The sequence below is a fragment of the Artemia franciscana genome, chromosome 4 (assembly GCF_032884065.1).
Source record: "Artemia franciscana chromosome 4, ASM3288406v1, whole genome shotgun sequence".
NCBI classification, from domain to species: domain Eukaryota; kingdom Metazoa; phylum Arthropoda; class Branchiopoda; order Anostraca; family Artemiidae; genus Artemia; species Artemia franciscana.
Window position 1 is genome coordinate 62,678,692 of NC_088866.1, and position 18,483 is coordinate 62,697,174.

Below are 18,483 nucleotides of genomic sequence, written 5' to 3' on the forward strand. Positions count from 1 at the left end.
TGAGTTTCTGAAACTTCTAGTAAGTCCAGTTCAAAGTGTATGAATTGTTGAAGTCAAAATACTATAAGCTGTATTTTAACTTTGTAACATTCCTAGTTCCAATTTTTATATTATTTAAGTATATTTAAGTTATATTATTCAACTTATTGAAATTAACGTGGGCCCATATTGGTTACCATATTCTTACCATATCTGGGCCCATATTGGTTACCATATGGTTTTCCTTATTTGACAATGCTCTTCTATCAACAAGAGTCTAAATTCTACACAAGTAATATCAAACCTATTATCTCTGACGCATTATATATTCATGCATACAAATTTTATACTACTATGGGGAGGCAGCCCATAATGGCTAACTTAGCAAGGAAGAGGATTTTCAGCCCCCCCCCCCCCGAAAAAAACACAAAAATAAACAAAACCCAGAAGAATTGTCCATAAATGAGAATACGGTGCAAATGCTGTATTGCACCGCTCTTCATATGTCCCTTGCGGTATATTTTCCAGAAACGTTTCTGGCTAGGCAAACGTGTGAATAGTCTAATCTAACGCCACTGTGAGACCACGGAAGTTTGTTTTCCCTTTTGGAGATAGGGAGAGAGGAAGGGGCTTTTGACGGACCTGAAATGCCAAGCCATCTCACAGCTCCGGAAGAGCTCCAACAATTTATTCCCAGCGTATACTTGGCAGGACATTTGCCCAGGCGTTCAGTTACGCTGTTTATGAATATTCCTTCCACATGTTGCTGGGACGCGCAGCGCCTCAGCAATGCCTGGCAGGGGTCAGCTAGTAGTCTATATATTATCCTACTAACTTCTTGTTTTTTTGTTTTTTTTTTAAGTTTAGTATTTGACGTTCTAGTATGAATTATCATGGGAATGTGCCAATTCGGGGAGACTTGGTTGAAAGAGAAAGGTGCGATGGAACACCAAATGAAAGAGTGATGTGGAGCTGTTCTGTGAGATCTGTTCTTTCTGTTCTTATATAGCTAATCATCGTCGCTAATCTGCCATAAGGGGTCCTACGCTTTACTGCAAGAACTTCTGAAAATAAGCGGCGAACCGGCAAAACTACCCATGCACCTAGGTGCTTGTGTTGTGAGGGATGAAACAACAGTTGCAGAAATTACATGGGTTCTGAAAATGATTGAGTCTGACTACTCTGGGAAATCCGGCTGGCGGAATGGCAGAAGTATTTGGAAAAAAGTTCCGAGATACTGTGGTCAAAAACTTCCTTCGGGCGAACCCAGTTCGCTTATTTTTTAACTGAAGCTCTTGGACCCTATTTCCGTAAGATGACACTTGATGAGTGGGGGAGACAGGAGAGTGGTCATTCGAGTCGAAATTAAAAGTTCCAGCGCTGTTTTAAGTGACCGAAAAATCGGACGGCAACTGGCCTCCCTCCCGCGCTCTTTTCCCTCCAAAGTAGTATGATCAAAATTTTCAGATAGCCATTTTGTTCAACATAGTTGAAATGTCCGTTAAATATGCTTTCGAGGATAACATGATCCCCTATTTGTTACTGGGAAGTATACAGACATTTTTTGGTACATGAGGGGGGGGGGGTGAATTTTTTCTGGGGAGGTTTTTACGGCTAGAATTTTCTGCTGGGAGGGAAGTTTCTTGGGGCTGAATTTTCCAGTAGAAATTTTATATTGGAGGAATTTGTCAGAATTCCTGGACGAAATTCCTTTTTATTTGTCTTACTTTCTTTTTACCGACTTAATTTTACATGTGGAGAAGTTAAGGGTAATTGTCCGGGGGAAATTTTCATCTGAGTTGAAAATTTCTTGGAGATCTTTCTGTGGAAGGGGGTCTACAAGAAAAATTATTCACGGGGAAATTTTCCACGGGAGGAATTTTCCATGAGAGAACTTTCTGAGGGACCAACTTTTCGCTTCGAGCGTGAGGATTTTCAGGACAAATTTCTACGGAGTAGGGAGTTTCCAGCTTGATTTGAAAGAGTAAAAAATTCAAGTCTTTATCAAATGAAAATGTGCTAAGAAATATTTTTCTGGCGGAATATTCTGCAAGAAATTTTCTGGAGGGGAATTTTCAGCGAGAATAAAATTGTCCGGGAGGAATTCTCCTGAGGAGGGGGGTATTTTACGTGAGAGGAACTTTGCATGGCGGGATTGTTCTGGGGAGGAAATTTTTCATGGAGCCTGATTTCCTGGCATTGCTTACAAAAAACTTTCAGAAATTACATAAAAAAAGGTTTTTCAACAGAATATAAGGAGCAACATTAAAACTTAAAAAGAACAGAAATTATTACGGATTTGAGAGATTTGCTCCCTTCTCAACAGCTAGCTCTTCGTGCTAAAGTATGACTATTTGTCCTAATCCCTTAAGAACGATTTCAGAAACACAAAGGCTATTTAATTCGAATAAGATGAAGTTTTTTTATGTAATAAAAAACTTTAGCGTGAAGAGCGAGGTATTTAGGTGGGTGCAGCGCCACTCATATTCTTGATAGTTTGTGGTTCTTTTTAAGTTTTAGTGTTGTTCCTAACTGTCAGTGGAAAAGACGTGTTTTTTTTATTTAATTTACTAATAAGATTTATTATTGGGAAATAGGGTGTTAACTGGGAAATAGGAAGAGCCAAGAGTGTTAACTTACAACTTTTGAAGCCACTATTACTACTACTGCGACTGCGACTTTCCTTTGGCCGGATATGCACCATAAGAATCGCTTGAAACCAATTTTATGCTATCTTGACTCTCAAATGACATCTCATCTTCGTAATCAGCTTATGTGCCAATCTTTAGTTTCTTCTTTTTTGCCCTTTGAGGTCCTGAGATGGTAGGAAAACTTACCAAACCGCGTATATTTCTTTAGCCCATGACACTGTTTATAAATGACATAGAATTTTTTTCTGGCTGATTATATTGTGGGTAATAGGATCCCTCATGCTTTTGTAAGCCTATACGACCCATAGTAACCCAAAATTAATTGTTTTGAAATCAGATCGGGTCGAAAGTCGCTTTTTTTTGCATGGAAAGCCCTGATGCGTCCTCTTTTTTTTCAATCCGCTGCTAGTAGGGCACTGGAATGTCAGAGAGTTGTCTATACTTTCATTCCTCTGGTTTGAACACCAAGGGAAATTGCTTTTTTTTCGTAAGAAGCACTGATGTGTCCTTTTTTGTTTTTACTCCGCTGCTAGTGGGGCACTGAAGTATCATAGAGAACTGTTTAATGGTTTAAGATTTGTGTTTATCTCAAGAAATGGCATTATACCTAGTAAAAATAAAGTGTTTGAACCTTTTCATGAGCAAGGTCATACGCCCTTGTGTATTCTGAAGTAATTGATTATCATATTCCCTGAGATTGTCCGCATGATCTAAGGTGGATCTCATCTTACCTTCACTCTGCAAATCCTTAAAATTATAATTTATAAAATTGTACTGTAAAGATCCAACCTACTCTGTTTTTTTTCTTTTTTAGGTTCACAACTGAAATTTTAGATAGTCTGTTTGGAGTTTTAAACAACATCATATCTGTTCCCGTGCATTGTGATGCGTCACCATTTGTATTGCCCCCCATTACTGAAAACGTTCTGACCCCTCTACAAGAAGGAATACTCTGCTGCATAGACTGCATACAGGTACTTTTTTTTTATCTTTTTAAAGCTTTTATTGCATTTTAAGAAAAATTCGTATCATATGTGTGCTAATCGTAAGGGCATAGGTGCAACCCTTACAGAAAAGGCAATAAACAGGCTTTAGTGAAGGGAAAAAGTGTCGAAAAGTAAGGGGTACGAATCTTATATTTTCCCAACCTCTTTGGTTGAAAAAAAAAAAAAAAAAAAATAATACCTGGTTTTAAATATAAAATCTTTAAATCTTTTCGATGCACAATCTTTGCTTGGAATATTTGCCGCCCTGAATTTCTCAATGAATTGAAGTAGTTATAAAACTGTTGTTTTTAGTTTTGGTAAGGACTTCCATATTGCTGGGGAAATTAGCTCAAGAGTAATCAAAATTATACCTGGATGGATGAAGAATAGCCAAAAACAAATAAAGATAAGAATGACCTCTGAATCAAAAAGGACATAGAAAAAATAGTTGAAATTACTAAAAAATACTTAAGTGTAAAGAGTGAGGTATTGTGGAGGAGACAAACCCATTAATACGTAATAATTTATGTTCATTTTAGGTTCTAATGCTGCTCCTTACTTGCACCTGAAAACGGTTTTTTTTTTATATTTATATTCTCATTCTTTTTTTTTATAATGCAAGAAAATCCTGCTGCCTCTTCATGGAAATTTTCTCCCTTCATGATAAATTCCTCCATGGAAAAATCTTCCCGCGTAACACCCTCCCCCCTCCCCCCCCCCTTTAACGTGAAAAAGTCTCCCAGAAAACGTGTCTGTACGCGTCCCAATAAACATTACTATAGGTAAATAATGGTCGAAGTTTGTAATTTGCAGCTCCTCCCCCGGGGATTGTGTGGGAATGAGTCGCCCTGAAAGACATAATTATTTGGTTTTTCGATTATGCTAAACAAAATGGCTATCACTAAATTTTGATCCAGTGACTTTGGGAAAAAATGAGCGTAGGAGGGGGCCTAAGTGCCCTCCAATTTTTTTGGCCACTTAAAAATGGCATTAGAACATTTAGTTTCCGTTAGAATGAGCCCTCTCGCGACATTCTCGGACCACTGGGTCGATACGGTCACCCATGGAAAAAAAAAAAAAACAACAAACAAATAAACAAATAAACACGCATCTGTGGTCTGCCTTCTGGCAAAAAATAAAAATTCCACATTTTTGTAGATAGGAGCTTGAAACTTCTACAGTAGGATTCTCTGATACGCTGAATCTGATGGTGTGATTTTCGTTAAGAATCTTTGACTTTTAGAGGATGTTTCCCCCTATTGACTGAAATGAGGCAGATTTTCTCAGGCTCGTAACTTTTGATGGGTAAAACTAAACTTGATGACACTTATATATTTAGAATCAGCGTAAAAATGCGAATTTATTACGATTCCATTTTTCAGAGTTTCAGTTACTATTGAGCCGGGTCGCTTCTTACTACAGTCCGTTACCACGAACTGTTTGATAATTGTAAGGTTTATACGTGAACTGTCAAAAGATATATTTTTTTTTTTTTTTTTTTTTTTTTTTTTTTTTTTTTTTTTTTTTTTTTTTTTTTTTTTTTTTTTTTTTTTTTTTTTTAGCAAATCTAACTTCTTGCACCCTATTGGTTCCAAATATGGAATGTTTTATAGAGGAAATTCATTCAGCATTTTGTATTTACCCCCGGTACCAGAAGTGGGTTTGAGCTCCCTGAAAGTCAATACCATGCTATTAATTTCACCTTTAAGGCCAATTAGTGTTCTCCCAATGATACGCTAATCGATGGTTAAGTTTCATTCTTTTTTTTGTATATTGATGAAAAAACGAAAAAAAAGAAGACCACTCTGTATGAATTTTGCTAATATCGCTCTTGTTGGTTTTACCTCTAGGAATTTTAACAATGGGAAACAGTGAGCCAAGTATTATTTCCGGGTTTGAGTTATTTTAATGTCAAATCGATTGATCCGTAAGAAAGCAATAGTTGAAAATGGAGCTGAAACGTTGCTTTTTGTTATTAATTTTTACAAATCACGAGATGAAAATATTTATTTTCACTTTTTTTTTGTTTTTGTGTCTACTTTTTGAGTAAGACTGCCACACATAGGGGTTTTTCCGAATATCTTGTAATTTCTTTCCAGAGTCGAAGCCTGGGGAAAAGTACATATATTAGACATCACCCTTAAAAAGTATATTGAATATGTATATAATTGCTATCTAATATCTTGGGAATTTTTCTTAAACCTATGCGTTTTTTTGCGGAGGGGGGGGGGAGTAAATCTCTGTTTAACCTCGAATTCAGCGAACGCCCTGTATTTCTTATAGAAGATTTTCTCAATTATATTTTAGTATGGATGCTACCGGTCACATTGGCTTTCAGCTAGATAACTTAACAAACGAAGTCAATTGTCTTTTTTTTGTGAAGTTAAGCTTTATTTTCGGAAATTTCCTTATTATGCACAAAGATAAAGACAGTTGAGTGCTATAATATTGTTCAGGCTTAATTTTTTATCTTCATATGAAGGCAAGGGCAATTTAACATGGATACATGAGCTAGATCATAAGCCAACTACAGTCATAAATCTAATAAATAAATCATAAATACTTATCATAAACTATAAATCCAATAAAAAAAAATACTAAGCGACTATTTCAATCTATTTCTCATACATGTATCTCACTTACTGGCCTTTACACCACTTTAGCTTTACTTTTTGTTCATTGTCAATTAAGCATAATACAGGTGAGACCACTGGGGGGGGATCCAAGCTCTAATTTCCTTTACTCGTAATTATCTTTGTTTAATTCTAAGGGAATAGCGAATGTCACGAAATCCTTTTGTCACATCATCTGTCATATAGATATAGGGGGATTCACGTCCGGCTCCTCTTCCGAACGGGTTTTCACGTTATTTCTTGTTTCCCTGAAGCATACAGAATTTGTCCTAAAGACATTTGAGTGCTATAATATTGTTCAGGCTTAATTTTTTTTTCTTATAGTGATCTTGATGAATATGGCTTCTGTTCGTCTCCAATCTAGAGAATTGTCTTATTTTTAAAACGACTTCAATCGGTTCTAACATTAGATAGTTTTGGTCTCTGAAATTTGATTTTTTTCAATATTATTTACGAAATTTTATTTTTTTTTGTTTTAAATTTTGAAGGACTTAATTCATTTTTTAAGGATGCTGTTACTCAAGGAACAAGTGACAATCTACAGAGAAATTTACTACCTGCCATATTTAACGAGCTAATATATTTTGTCTCTTTCACTTGTAAAGTACCGACTTATGAGGATTTGGATGCCAGGCCACTACAGACGCAAAAGTCAAGCCAGGTAAAGTAGTAATTGCATTTTACTCGTATGCCAGTCTTTCCCAATATTTAACTGACAAAGTAATTCTCATAGATTTCCTGAGTCTTATTTGATAATTCAATTATAAATATTTTTTAAACTAGTTCTTAGCTAACTGAAATGCTGTTGACAAGGTAAGGAGAAGCCCATTCTTTGATTAAAGAAAGAGAACAATAATTTTTTTCATTAGGTCACGTTTCGAAATGTTACTAAATAGTCAATTTAAAATTAAGTTTTCATGGTAGATGGAACATCTGCACTCGCATCTTATTTTATGTTACTGGCAAGTATCCATAACCTGTAGCCAATAACGTTTGGCTATACAACAGGTACCTGAGTCCAGTTTTTATCCCGAGTGTTTTTACAATCAGAGTCAATTGGTTTCCGATTTTTATTATTTGGTGCTTTGGGAAAGGGGGCGAAATGTTTTTCTCCGTTCCTCTCAAAAGAGTGTGCTGATTTTATTTTCTGATTTTACATTTTGTTTCCGTATTATTTATGAGAGAGAAAGATGGGTTTATTAATATAAATAACACAACAAAACAAGCAAATGGCCCGAAGCAAAGCTTGTTTGGGCTTACAACCCCAATACACATACATATAACAATACAAAAAAGAAGGCGTTATCGTATTGTTACGTAACAATACGAAAAAGAAGAAAAAATAAAAAGAAAAGAAAAGGAAAAGAAAAAAGAAAGAAAGAAGAAGAAGAAAAAATCAATTAGCCTGCATTTCAATCGAAACGGATTTACACTTCAAAAGAGACAAAACAAAAAGAAACTAAAACCACTTAGCCAGTATCGCCAAAATCAAAACCAACATCTTGGCTCCACTTGAGGTCCACTCAACTATCAAAACCATAAATATTAAGGAAAAATAGCTTTAATTCCCGCCGAAATTCAAGAAAAATTTTCTTGTTTGTTCTCTGTTTGTGGTATGGCTATTGAATAATAATTTGCGTCTTGGTCTTGGCAATATTTCTTTGTGGTTGGTCCTGATTTTCTTAATTACGTGTCTCCTCATTTCCCGTGGTACATAGTACCAAGGCAGCCCAAAACTATGAAATTGCCAATGGACGATCTAAGCTTTTTCTGATTTTTTTTTTTTTTTTTTTTTTTTTTTTTTGTTAATTCAAACCCATAACTGCAATTATTGGTTTAAAAATAAACCCTTGGTGAAATAAGAGTTATTGCTGATTTATGCAAAAATCTAAAGGGAATAATTATGCCATGTATCCATGGTGGTTTATCTGCTTTTTCTAATCTTTTCTGAAATAAAATTTTCTTATTTTTATTAATTCAAGCCCGTAAATGCAAATATTTGTAAAAGAAAACCTTGGTAAAATAAAAATTATTGACGATTTGAGCAAAAATATAATATGATTAATTATGCCATATATCCTTGGGGATTTCTTTCGGGTCTTCAGTTTGAACCTTTGTTGTTTAAGCTTGATTTATTCCTATTAAAAATTTGGATGAATTAGGGAAATATTTAAATAGCCTACTCTAATCGATGTTGTTATTGTAAGTCCTTTGTAACTCTTCTTGTATAGTTCTGCTATTTATTATAGAACAGACTGTTTATTTCAGCCATACATGCACCTAAAAGGCTTATGGGCTATGATGTTTAACGATTCTATTGCATCTTTCCCCTTTTGGGGGAAATATATGCTATTAAAAAAAGAACGAAAATTATGATAAGGACAATTTACTGTAATTGTCAAATTGTTTTGCGATGGGTAAATTTTTGGCAATCTGTCATCCATCAATCCCGAAGTGGGATTGAACACATTTTTCATACAGCTTATTGCTTGAGACACGGTCAGTCAGTCGAGCAACCATAACAATCCGTAGGCAATTTCTCTGGAAAACATCTACTTTCCACCTTCACCCATCACTAATCTTACTGAGCTAGTCTTCTTTACATAGATTTTCATACATAATCTTTTATCCTGAAAATCCTGCAAAACCTCTTAAAGTTCATTCATTTTGATATGAAGGAATAAGGAGAAGATAAATCAGTAAACTAAGTTTAGAATAACGGGGACCACGGTAATGACAATAATGCATTAGGTGTCTGAAACTTAGCTGTTTCGAAAGGTCGAGGAAGATATGTAAAATGTTTCCAGAGGAATTTTCTATGGACTGTTTGAGATATTTGTTTGACTATATATTAAACAGTAAGTTGTACAAAATGTGGCTTGACCCCACTTTTTCTAACTACAATGGAAAAAACGTTTTGATGGTTGGGTCACGTTTTAACGCCAATAGATTGCTAAAGTTGTGATGCTTAACCATAGATGCGGGGCCAGATCCTAAGTAGGACATCCCCTAATGGAATGGGAACAAGTCATAAGTAAGAATTCAAAGAACATTGAAGGATCTTTATTTGAAGGGGTAATGAGTGAAGCTGATTGACTTACTTAGTTGAGGTTAAAGTTGTTGCAGTAAATAAATAGACCCTACTAGGGGACCAGGTCTAGAGGGAGCCCTAAGGGTGGATACTGCCTCAATATATTTAAAATTTTAGCCATTTAAATCGGCTCTAATTAGTGCTAAAAAGTTGACAGATAGTCACTGTGCGTTTTGAACTAAATTTGCCCCTAAAATTTAATCGGTAAAGAGAAAGCAAGACATATAAAGAAATTTCGTATAGGAATTCTGGCAAATTCACATAGCGTAAAACTTCTCATGAAAAGTACACACCCTGGAAAGTTTCCTCTCTATTGAAGATTCTCCCCGAGCAAAATCCTACCGGCAGAAAATTTGTCCTCTCCTCCCCACCCGAAAAATGTATGAATGCTTCCCAATAACAAATAAAGCAATGGGTAAATTTTATAGCTTAAAAACCTTTCCCGGGGGCTGTAGGTGTCATTTTATCTTTAAAGACATAATTATTGGGGTTTTCAACTGTGCTGAAGAATAAGGCTATCCCAAAATTTATACCGAACGAGTTGTGGAAAAAATTGGCGGGAGAGGGGGCCTAGTTGCCCTCCAATTGTTTTGGTCACTTGGAAAGGGAACTATTTCTTTTCATTTCCGTTAGAATGGGCCCTTTCTCGACATTTTGGGTCCACTGGTTTGATACGATCATCCCTGAAAAAAAAAAAAACAAACAAAGAAACAAATGAACGCGCATCTGTGATCTTTCTTCTGGCAGAAATTACAAAATTCCACATTTTTGCAGATATGACCTAAAAACCCCTACAGTAGAGTTCTTTGGTACACTGAATCTGATGGTGTGATTTTCATTAAATTTCCATGACTTCAAGGGTGTCTTTCCCCTCTTATTTTAAAAAGAAGATAAATTTATCTCAGGCTCGTAGCTTTTGACGGGTAAGACTAAACTTAATGAAACGTATATTCTTAGAATCAGCATGTTAAGGCAAATCTTTTGATATATGTATTAGTATCAAAATTCCGCTTTCAAAGTTTTGGCTACTCTACATTCTACACTCTACACTCAACTCCTTCCTTAACACACCTCAATAAAAATAAATCATTACCTTTATTATTTTAATACCAATTTAATCTATCAACTATGTATCCTATTACATTAATGATTAAAATCATGTTTAGAAACCACTTCATTGTTCACCAGCCTTTTAAATTGCTAAAATTACTATTTTTGAGATTCTCATTTAACGAATTCCATAGCTTAGCCCCTCTAAAAAATAAGAGAAAACCCTGACCTAGATGTAATTAAATTATTAACATAAATTTGATTCATTGACGTTGTGCTATGGGAATGAACTTCATTAACTAGCGTCAACACACTTAGAAAAGAATCCGGCTTACCTCTGACGAAATTATACATAAAAATACCAGAATAAAAGCCACGGAGAGCAGCCGCAGGGAGTATTTTCAACCTAACATAAGCCTCTTGACACGTTTCAGATGGGATTAAATTAGCAAATATTCTAATAATTTGCAAGACTCGGACTGGATGAAGGATTGAGGTGAAACTTCCCAGCCATATTGAACTAAAATACAAAATATGGGGGAATTAAATTAAAATATAACATACGGATTTTTTCCTTAAGAAAACAATGTTTGAGTTTACGAATCATGCCAAAATTTTTGGCTAATATATTTGAAACTTTGACAATATGATCTTTAAATGAGAGTGATTCATCAACAATAATACCAAGACATGGAACGCTTGAAGTGCTCCACATTGGAAGGCTCCCAGCTTTAGCTGAAGATATCCATGTATTGCAATTACGAGAGCATACAAAACCACAAAATTTGACTTTTTATAATTTATAGCAATCTTATTGCACCTCATCCACATAGATATCTATTGAATAATATTAGACATTTTTCCAACATCGACGGAATCTCAAGCGCCATCAAAATGCATCGTCTCTGCTTACTTGAACACGTTTTGTTTCACCCCAACGAACGCATCATTGAGCAGACACTTCTTGTTGAACCCTTATCAACATAGCCTAGAAGAAAAGTAGGGTAATTAAGAAATTGGTAGTCGCTTGTTGTTCAAGATCTGGAGTCTACTGGAAGTTTACAAACATTCGGTCACAAATTGGACAAGCACTGGCTAAAGTTTACCAAAGAATTAGTACATCACCGGCCAATGAACTCAAAAGCTTTGTTTGGATGCCGGCTGAGGCGGAAACGGCTTTCCTGCTGCAAGTACAAGTAAGTAAGTATCGGGACACTGGAACAACATTGAGAGATTTCTAAGGGCTCATAACTAAATAGAATCACCCTATCACTTATCCGCAATGTCTTCAGCATATGAGTTTTCATGCACAAAACAACTTGTGTGTTCGATATTCTGAGTAGGTGTCAACCGACGAGGGCTAAGCCAATGACAGTTGCTATTTTTCCATTCAATATGCTCTATTCGACGTGAAATGCTCAGGTCATCATTTCTGACTTTCAGTTTTAGAAGTGTTCTTCACTTTTATTCCTACTCGCCTTATTTCGTCCTTTTTTTAGTCCAAAAGAGAAGTAATGGGTTTTGAGATTCATTATGTGTTTCCTCCATACCACAGGTAGCCCATCAGTGCTAAGCGAAACTTGATCTTTGTCCTGCAGGGAACACTCAATCTCTGCTTCGGAATCAGAAATTTTGCTCTTACTTTGACTTACTTGACTTAAGTCTCCTACCGGGCACTGCTCGACGTAGAGTGACGTCTGCCTCCTCCACCCGCTTCGGTCCATGACGAGGATTCGCTCTTCGCCCTATCTGATGCTAGCCATCGCCAAGAACTCGGACAGGCTGTCGGACCAACGTTTCTTCGGTCGGCCGCGAGGTCGCTTCTAACCAACTTTGATAGGGTTGAAGTAATAGATCATCTTTGCGGGTAGATGTGGTGGCATTCGAAGCAGATGCCCGAACCATCGTAAAGTTCGCTCGGCTGCTTGAGTCGAAAACCAAGACTGCTTTGTATGCTGCAGAAGCTTTTCATTGCTGACGAAGTCGGACTATCGTAGGCCCTCAATCCTCCTCAGGCTCCTTGCATGAAATGCGTCTATTTTCTTGAGGGTTGCAGCTGATGCTTGCCATGTCTCAGCTCCGTAAAATATCACAGAGCCGACTAGAGCGTTGAAGATCCGGAGTTTCGTTGTGCGACTGATATTTGGTTTTCGCCAGAGGTGACGATTCAATCTACCCATGACAGAAGACGCTTTAGATAATCTTGCCTGCAGCTCGGGGAGAAGTGAGCCATTTGAAAAAATTACGGAGCCCAGGTTGGTGAAGTCTTTAACAACCTCGATGCTAGTGGTGCTGTTCAGGCTAACTGGAGAGTTAACAGCAGGAGAAGACGGGTCTATGGCTATAATTCTAGTTTTGTTCCAGTTTATATGCAGTCCTACTTTGGCAGCCTCTTCTCGCAGAATTATTTTATACTCTTTACAAATATCATGGCTGTTTTTCAACAATGCATCCCCCCCTGGTGTTTCCACATATCGTCCTAGCATATAGGAAAAAATAAAAACAAACACTAAAACATGAAATAATTACTTAATAATGTGCAGCATGTTTCTGTTAATTAGATTATCATGCATAATTTTCAATTGTTATCCAAATTTAAAAATCATTTTCTGTACTACTTATAATCTATTCATTTTTTTGCTTCAGATTAGTAGAGTATCACCAAGAAAATTGAGAATTACAGTCCCTCATCTTGAGTCAAATCATTTTCGTATGGGAAGGAGTGGCGTGCCCCCCTCCCTTTAATCAGGGATTGTATGTTGAAAGAAAGAAAGAAAAAAAAGAAAGAAAAGAAAGAAAGAAAGAAAGCGGAACTGAAACGGATTGAAACAAAGTGGCAGTTAATAGGGGAAAAGCACTGAAATTATGGAACTTAGTTGGAAATTATTTTGATTGTTCTACTTTTAGGGACATAGCCAGTAAATGTCTTTTAAAGATTCTCTTGTTTAGTCTTTCTGCTTTTGCTCGATACTTCTAAGTCAAGCGGCATTTTTTCCACTTATCTTTTTGTTCCATATAAAACTTTATCTAAATGATTAATTAGTAATATAAAGTGACTTCAATAATTAGATCAGACTTTTATAGACAGAGTAGATTAATTTATATCTACAAAATATAATACTTACGTCCATGAATACTATTGGTAAAAAAGGTTTTGCTTTCTTCTTTTAAAATAAAAATAAAGTAATTGACTATGTTTCAAAAACATTTTGTTTTGATATCCTAAGTTTTGAAATTTCTATCACCTATGGTTTTGCTTTGGTATCTTTTTTTAATGTAATTTTTGGTTCCGGGCAAAAACAAGAAGAAAAAATAATTGAATTATTGGAATGTTTTAACTAAGCTGAAATTTTTATGCTAAACTTCAAAGTGTAGTCAGATTTATTTTTATGTCCACTGTTTAGTGGAATATTAAAGTTTTTTTTCTTCTTTTAAATAATAATGAATCAATATGTGCTTCTCTGAAACCTATTCTTTTGATTTCTCCGTTTTGGCACTTCTTATTGCCTATGGTTTTTGTAGTAATTTTTTTGGGTGAAGTTTAGTTGTTGATTCGGACAAAAAAAGAAGTAAAAAACAATTGAACTGTCATGATGTTCAAACTAATGTAAAGTTTTTATGCTAAATTCAAAAGTATAGACAGGCCCATTTTTATATCCAGTGTTTTTCAGAATTTTTTTTATTTTTTTCTGTTAAATAATAACAAGTCAATTGGCGAATTTTCAAAAACACATTGCTTTGATTTCGCAAGTTTGGAAACTTATCGCCCATGGTTTTACGTAGTAGTCTTTTTCTTATGGATTTTAATTGTTGAAGCGAAAAAGAATTGAATTGTTAGGAGGCTTTAATTAACCTGAGCTTTTTAGGTATGTTATATATGTCTTTTGTTCAGTAAAATATTTCTATTGTATTTGTATTATTTGTCTTAGACACGGAAAAAAAGAATAATTTGCAAAAATAGCTAGTGCTAGAGAAAATATGATGATGGGAAATAACAAACACAATTCTATATTAGTCAACATAAGATGCAAAAAAACAAACGATAAGTGTCATTTATCACATAAGACTGTGTCCCTGTAGAATACCTGGATTAGTGGCGAAATTCTTCACTATCTAATGTATGAGTATTATCTGGTGATAGAAGATGGAATAGGTCGCAGTGACCTTCGTTCGATTAAAAAGCAAATCGGAGTTTGTTTATCTATGAAATGGCGTATTTTCACGTGTCGATGCCCTATATCCGATATTCTGAAGGACTTCACTGTCCACTGAGAGTTTAAATCTTGGCGGTAATTTCTTTGTTAAGATCATTGAGCCCTGTTTTAAGCTAAGCTATTGTCTAGCCACAACCAACCTTTGATTTTTTTTTCTGTTTTGTTATTTCATCTCTTGGCTACTATTTTATAATTACATTATTACTATATATACTATTATATTATAACTGTTCTACTGAATCTCTTGTTTGGGCCGCCTTTCAGTGTATGCAGCTTATCGTCGCAGATTTTCTTCCCATCATTCCGATTCGATGCCTGCCACATATTGTAGAAGCAGTTGGACGCTTTTGTCCCAAACACTGGAACTAAACGTTTCTTTGACCTCTATTGGAATGATTGTGAGTAATATTTACCAAAGTCTTAAATTTATCATAGTCAATATGTATTCCATCTTATGAATGAATGAATGAATGAACTTTATTATCCGTAAGAGTATAAAAACAAAAAATTACGGAGTATTATAAATACACAACAACAAAAACGTTAAACAGCGAAGAAAAAAGAAATTAAACTAACAAAAGACAACATGGACTAATTAATCAGTATTAATATAAAAGAAACGCTGCAGAGGGTCATAAACGTGAAAAAAGTTGATAGTCTTTTTACTTAAATCATCACTGGAAGACCGAATCCGAGAAGACACATCTATTAAACCAAATCGAGCAATTATTTTTTTGTTTTGGTGCCATCTAGGAAGCCGGAGGAGGAATTTGCAATATCTGAAATAAGCCGTGCATAGAGTATGTCAATTTATCTTACGAAACAGATGAGCCATGCCTGATTATGCATTTTATGTTTACTCAAATTGCTTGTATATTTCATGTTTCACCAGAATTTAGAAAGGTTTTCTTCAGTGATGTTAAATTAAATCTATCGAACATATAGAGAAGCTGGTCGGTTTATGTAATTAGAATAAAATACGGACATTTGATCCGGTTACTATTTGCTACTACTGATAAGACCTCGAGGAAACGCCAAACACAGCTGCGCATGATCTTCCTCCACCCTAACCTGTTCGAAATTTGGCTATTTATCCTTTTCCATGGGCTTCAACTCCTGTTTAAATCCTTTTTTATAGGCTCTTTCTATTCATTTGGGGATGAGCTGCTTTTCTTTTTGCCACAGATGGATGGGAATAAAGTACAATGTTTGGAAATCTGTAATCCTTCATCTAAAAAACGAGGCCTAGCCATCCTGAGTTTTTTTCATTGGAGCCTTAAAGAGCGGGTTGAACCTTATTTTGCGCACTAAGTATAGTGTGACATCAAACGAGCACTTATTAGATAATTTTATAGAAAGGGTGGACGCACTAACTTTGGTACCAAACGAGTATAGACGAGCACCTAAAACTATCATTAGATAGTTTTGTAGAAAGGATGATCATATAAACTTTACAGGGGGCTCATTGCTTTGGTGGTACTGGTTCAAAATTTTGCTTGATACCAAGTGATTTTCAACGAGTACCTGAACTATCCTTAGATGATATCTTTGGAAATCATCGAAGATATCTTCCTCAACCATTCTAAGTTCCTCATGTTTCAGACCCATGTTTCACCACTGGCATTATTGACGCTTCTCTTACTTTAAGCTTAGTTTAGAGAAAGCGAAGGATTTATTCATAAAACACATAATAAAGAGAAATTGTTGCTACCCCCTCCCCTAAAATGCAAAGTTTGTCCAAGGTGGCGGTAGAGAAAGGAAAATCCTTAAAAATAAAAAGAAAGAACACTTGGACACCAACATACCTAATACCATCACACTAAACAAAAAAAGAACTAACAAAAAAGTAACATCATTACTTTACTTTTTCTCTGGAACTTCATATCCTCATAATCCCCATAATAAATAAATAAGTCGGATTTTATATTCTACAAAAAGAAGTTCCATAATGCTTTTCTAAATATATGGGAGTCTCCGATAATCTTAAGATCACTTGTTAAACTATTGCATTCGTTAGATTTTAGAGTTTCTTGACATATATAAGTAATGGACATGTTCCTTGAAAAATATATATACTTATGAGATAAATAGAAATAACGCTTATCCATTATTTTAAAATACACCTCGTTGTATCTATTTAAATCTTATCTAATGTTTAGCTGCTCTTTTTATTGAACTGTAAAATATTTTCTATTTCAACGTAAAGGAAAATAAGAAATTTAGAAAATGAGAAAAAGCATTTATTCTTTTTTCGTTTGCTGTTAATCTTCATTTAGCTGGCTTTTATTGCTAAAAATAAATACTAAAGCGATCTTTTAAATGGAGAAAAACTCAGTTGAATAAATGGACATTAGTAGTAAGGGGAGTGGCCGGAAAATCTAAAAAATTAACGCAATAAAATTAAGATGTAGGAAACTATTGTAATAAAAAGTTAAAATAGTCCAACTATTTGATAGTTGTGGGGTTTTATCGATTTTCATTATACAAGTGAACATCGTCAATTTTACAGCTTAGAACTTTGGTCTTTTTTGCCTATTATACCATGAAAATCGATATGTAAAGGAAAAACCTATTCCGGTATATATATAAAAACAAAACCACGCTTTTTTATTAAATCTTTTCTTTTTTTTCATTTAGCGTTAGGGAAGATGGATTTTTTTTGTTCAATGCTACATGGCAATCACTATTTTTAATTTCTGATCCTTTTGCAGTGGAACGTTTCTGACTATTTTTATCAGAATAGAGAATCTTTCAAAAAGACTCTGGCAACAGAAGAAAAAGTTTTCCTTAGTCTAAAGGATATGGTAAAGCTCCAGCCTTTTGATCGACTTTGGATGTGTCTCTGTAAGAAACTTGGTAAATATTATTCAGAATCCTAGCTAATATAATAGAATTAGAAATTATATTTTTTTCATTATTGCATTTTTTAGATATTGTATTAATGCTATTTAGATGTTCAATCTTTAGTATTTTGTATTATTTTGAAACAATTTTTTTCAAGTAAAATAGAGAAGATCATGCTTTACTGATAAACAACATATTCTAACAAGGCCACATTGGCGTTCTAGGTCAGATGATAGAAAAAATTTTATCATAAACTGAGTCAGAGAGAAATAAGAATAATTAAGTAAGTTATAAACAACTTGTGCCTGAGAGAGAATGTAGGGAGAAAGGGGTATTTTGAAGGAACAATATGACTTGGATCGGTGGAAAGGCAGTAGTTTTTGTACCACTGAAATGAGATCCGCTATTGCATCGTTTGCGGTCTTATCACGAGCCTCAGGGAGATGAAAATGTATTCCAGAAGGATATTGCTCACATCTCTTTAGTTTTTCAGTAATGTTGTTTGGCCAGGTTAGAGCATGGATTTTCAATTATGTTTTAGCTATACAGAGAAGAATATTTTATAGTTGTTTTCCTATGGAGACATTCTAAGGACTAGTATCTGTAATACAGTCTTGCTTGAAAAGATCTGACTTTTTCCACGTATATTTTTGAATGTTTCAATCACATGGGGTCTATCATTGGGCCATTTGTTTCTCCTGAAAAGGAAATTCGTTATCAATCCTTAATTAATTTTGAATAAATGATGCTTTTATCAATGCCATCAATTTGTAAACACTTTATTAATATTTAGTGATAATCTAATGTTGGATTATCCATAATGTCTGTATCCACATTGCTTATTGCTACAAATACAATTAGAGTAGGTGCCTTAAATAAGAAATTTATTTTCTTGTCTGTTGAAAATAATCTTTCTTGCTCTTCTGGAAAGAAATTGAAAGCTCCAGTGGGCTTCTTCGGTAACGAATGAGACTGAAGCCGACCAAAAATACTATTGAATTGGAAAACTATTTTTTGCTCCCTATCAGCACGAGT

At 34.9% G+C, this 18,483-nt stretch overlaps 1 protein-coding gene across 1 annotated transcript in view; it reads left to right on the top strand.

Annotated features, from left to right (window-relative positions):
- LOC136025813 (protein MON2 homolog) overlaps positions 1-18,098 on the top strand; it is a 169,113-nt gene extending 151,015 nt beyond the window's left edge. The window contains exons 33-36 of the mRNA XM_065701804.1: positions 3,445-3,604; positions 6,758-6,910; positions 14,869-15,002; positions 17,316-18,098. Coding sequence (XP_065557876.1) covers positions 3,445-3,604; positions 6,758-6,910; positions 14,869-14,973 — 418 coding nt within the window. The 3' untranslated portion in view covers positions 14,974-15,002; positions 17,316-18,098. The remainder of the gene's footprint in view (positions 1-3,444; positions 3,605-6,757; positions 6,911-14,868; positions 15,003-17,315) is intronic.
- Positions 18,099-18,483: the final 385 nt, after the last annotated feature.